Source organism: Triticum aestivum, chromosome 7D (assembly GCF_018294505.1).
Source record: "Triticum aestivum cultivar Chinese Spring chromosome 7D, IWGSC CS RefSeq v2.1, whole genome shotgun sequence".
Classification (NCBI taxonomy): domain Eukaryota; kingdom Viridiplantae; phylum Streptophyta; class Magnoliopsida; order Poales; family Poaceae; genus Triticum; species Triticum aestivum.
This window is the reverse complement of record NC_057814.1, coordinates 547,481,752-547,484,595: the sequence shown is the minus strand read 5'-3', so window position 1 is coordinate 547,484,595 and position 2,844 is coordinate 547,481,752. Positions and strand designations below refer to the sequence as shown.

General features: G+C 44.1%; 1 protein-coding gene across 1 annotated transcript; it reads right to left on the bottom strand.

Moving 5' to 3' along the window:
* Positions 1–318: 318 nt before the first annotated feature.
* LOC123166312 (tyrosine-sulfated glycopeptide receptor 1-like) lies at positions 319–2,615 on the bottom strand. Its single transcript, XM_044584094.1, has one exon. It carries the CDS (start codon positions 2,526–2,528, stop codon positions 387–389), a length of 2,142 nt encoding a protein of 713 aa, XP_044440029.1. The 5' UTR covers positions 2,529–2,615; the 3' UTR covers positions 319–386.
* Positions 2,616–2,844: the final 229 nt, after the last annotated feature.

The following is a 2,844-nucleotide window of genomic DNA, read 5'->3' as shown; positions in this document are numbered from 1 at the left end:
TTTTGGTCAGACTCATTTCTGTGGAAAAACGTTGAGGGCACTAGAGGATTTATACATTTATCTTCTTTAGAATATTTGATGACATGCGTGGAGAAACTACATTACACCCTAGATCTTTTTTTTTTGCGGGAGAAACTACATTACACCCTAGATCGAGGCCCATGAAATCTAATATCTTCTATATTTGCATAGCAGAGGCAAACTCGGAATGATGTGCGTAAAGTCCTGGCAAACAATGTAGACTTAAGCCATGTCTTAGTACAGGAGGGAAGAAAAGCACAATGTTCAAAGCATCAGATCTTCAGCACCACGTCTGCTGAGAACTTAAGATCTCCATCACCGCCTGCTGCGAAGGGGAACCACATTTTCAGTGTGGTCATCATATGCTAACCTTGCAATAAGGAAGCATGCAAGCAAAATAAGAGCAATGAATCCCCCACGGTGATTCCAATAACTAATGCATGACGCAAGTTGTTCCGTCGCTTCCCAGAGGCTGAAAATGTTCTTGAGTTGCAGTCATTGCTGATCATAGGTCCGCATAGCTTTGGATTCCCACTGTAGCTACAATTTGAAAAAGAATCAAACTGTCCTCCACTTGGAACTTCCCCTTCTAGTTTGTTGTTAGAAACATTAAATCTAGAAAGGAAGTGCAGTCCATTCAGTGCAGATGGTATTGCACCTGTGAGCTGGTTGTTCGACAGATCAAGCATTTGCAGGTTTGTGAGGTTGCAGATTTCTTGTGGTATTTCACCAGTTAAGCTGTTGGAGCTTAAATTCAGGATGTCAAGCATTTTTAGCTCACCAATCTCAGGGGGAATTACACCAGTGAAATTATTGTTGTCCAGACACAATTTGCCGGGAAAAGCACCGACCGTCCAGTATTGACGTGATGGCGTAAAAAATACAGGCAACTCAAGGAACCTTGTGTCCAACTTGGCAGCATTTCTCTCTGATAGTAACATCGGCATCTTTGTCAATGCAGCTGGTATATCCCCTGTAAGTTTGTTGCTTGATATATCTAGAAAGAACAGGAAGCCTAGTCCATCAATCCAGGATGGTATTTGTCCAGTGAGTTGATTTAATGATAAATCTAGCACCTCCAATTTTGCAAGCTTTGATATCCAAAGAGGGATTTGCCCGGTCAATGGGCAATCATCTATGGTCAATACCTGAAGATCCTCAAAACCATCAAATGTTTCATCATGTGGTATGGTTTCACCCTTGAAATTGGTTCCCATCATCAGGGAGGTGAGATTCTTGCAGCTATTGAGCATCTTAAGTGCATTTGTGATATTTGTAAAAGAGTTGCCGGTAATTGAAAAGAAGGAGAGGGACCTGAGATTTCCAATGCTTGGTGAGAACTGGCCATGAAATTTATTGAAAGCCAAGCGCAACACAACTAGGTTGCTGTATGAGTAGATACTTTCAGGAATTGTACCAGTGAAGTTGTTCATTGAAAAATCAGCTGTCCTCAGATCCAACATGGTGAAATTCACTTTGCTAGGATCCCCGGTAAAACTGTTGTTTCTGAGGGTAATGTATCCGAGATTTGAACAGTTACCAAGGGCCAATGGCAGTTCACCAGACATACTGTTATTATCCAAGTAGAGTTTCTTTAATCTTCTTTGCTGGCCGACAGAATCTGAAATCTTGCCACTGAGACCAGTCGATCCAAGATCAAGGACAGTCAGACTGCTTAATTTGACTATGTTGGAACCATCAAGAACTCCTGGCAAACCATTGTTGGCTAAAGAGAGGTGGTCCAGTGAGGTAGCATTGAAGAGTCCGTCAGGGAGAGCTCCAGTAAGGTTGTTGTGGCCAGCTTTGAGCACTCTCGGCATAGAGCAACTTCCAAGCCCCAGAGAAATATTGCCGCTGAATTGGTTATATGACAGGTCGAGCATGGCAAATGATGGGGCATTGATGCAGAGAAAGGATGGTATTTGTCCTGTAAAGCTGTTATTGCTTGCATTAAGAGCAACCAGGTTCTTCATTACCTCCCATGCTGTTTTTGGGAACTGTCCCATGAAGAAATTGCTTGAGATGTTCAGTACCTGGAGAGGAAAGCTGGGATTTGAGGATTGCATCTCTTGTAGATGACCTTCGAGGCGGTTGAAGCTGATGTCGAGGCCAATAATGCTTCTGGAGAAAACTAATTCTGTTGGTAGACTGCCTTCGAGCGAATTCTGGGACAGGTTGAGGTGCAACAGGCCTGTAAGATTGACGAGGGATGGCGAGATGCCCCCTTTGAGACCTCTGGTGGCCAGCAAGACATCTGTGACTGTCCCATCGCTGCTGCAGATTATGCCTTCCCATTTGCAGCAGTCTGTGCCATTCACCCATGAATCGTTGAGACCACCGTTGCCATCTGGCATGAGCCCATCTAGGAAGTTGATGAGAGAGCTACTCTCCTGCTCCGTGCAGGAGCTGGTATGAGAGGCAAAGAAGAGCAGGAGGACAGCAGCAAGCCCAAGGAAAGGCATGGATAAACTTTTGCTGTTTCTGGGCGAGGAAGGGAGTTCTTGCATGGTGTTCTCAAGAATCTCGCCTGAAAACCATCTGGCTAGTTGTACTGCTCTGAACACTACTAAAAGCCGCCTGAGATTTTTAGTACTGAAGCCATGAGGAAAACAGGAATTGGATGGTGGTGCGGTACTCGATGGCTCGTCGCCTTATGTAAACTGGATGAACATGTGCAAATAGGTAGCTAAGATTTCCTCTTATTATGAGGAAAGCTATATTTTTGGAAGCTGAAGACTGAAGAGGAGCAGTGACTTAGTCAGAAGGCATGCAAATGGGTGCAATCAGCTAATTTGAAGTTTCTGCAATTAGTTGAAACTGGAT

Excerpts from the sequence above, each read along its gene's own strand:
- LOC123166312 (XM_044584094.1), bottom strand. The coding sequence starts at position 2,528 with ATGCAAGAACTCCCTTCCTCGCCCAGAAACAGCAAAAGTTTATCCATG.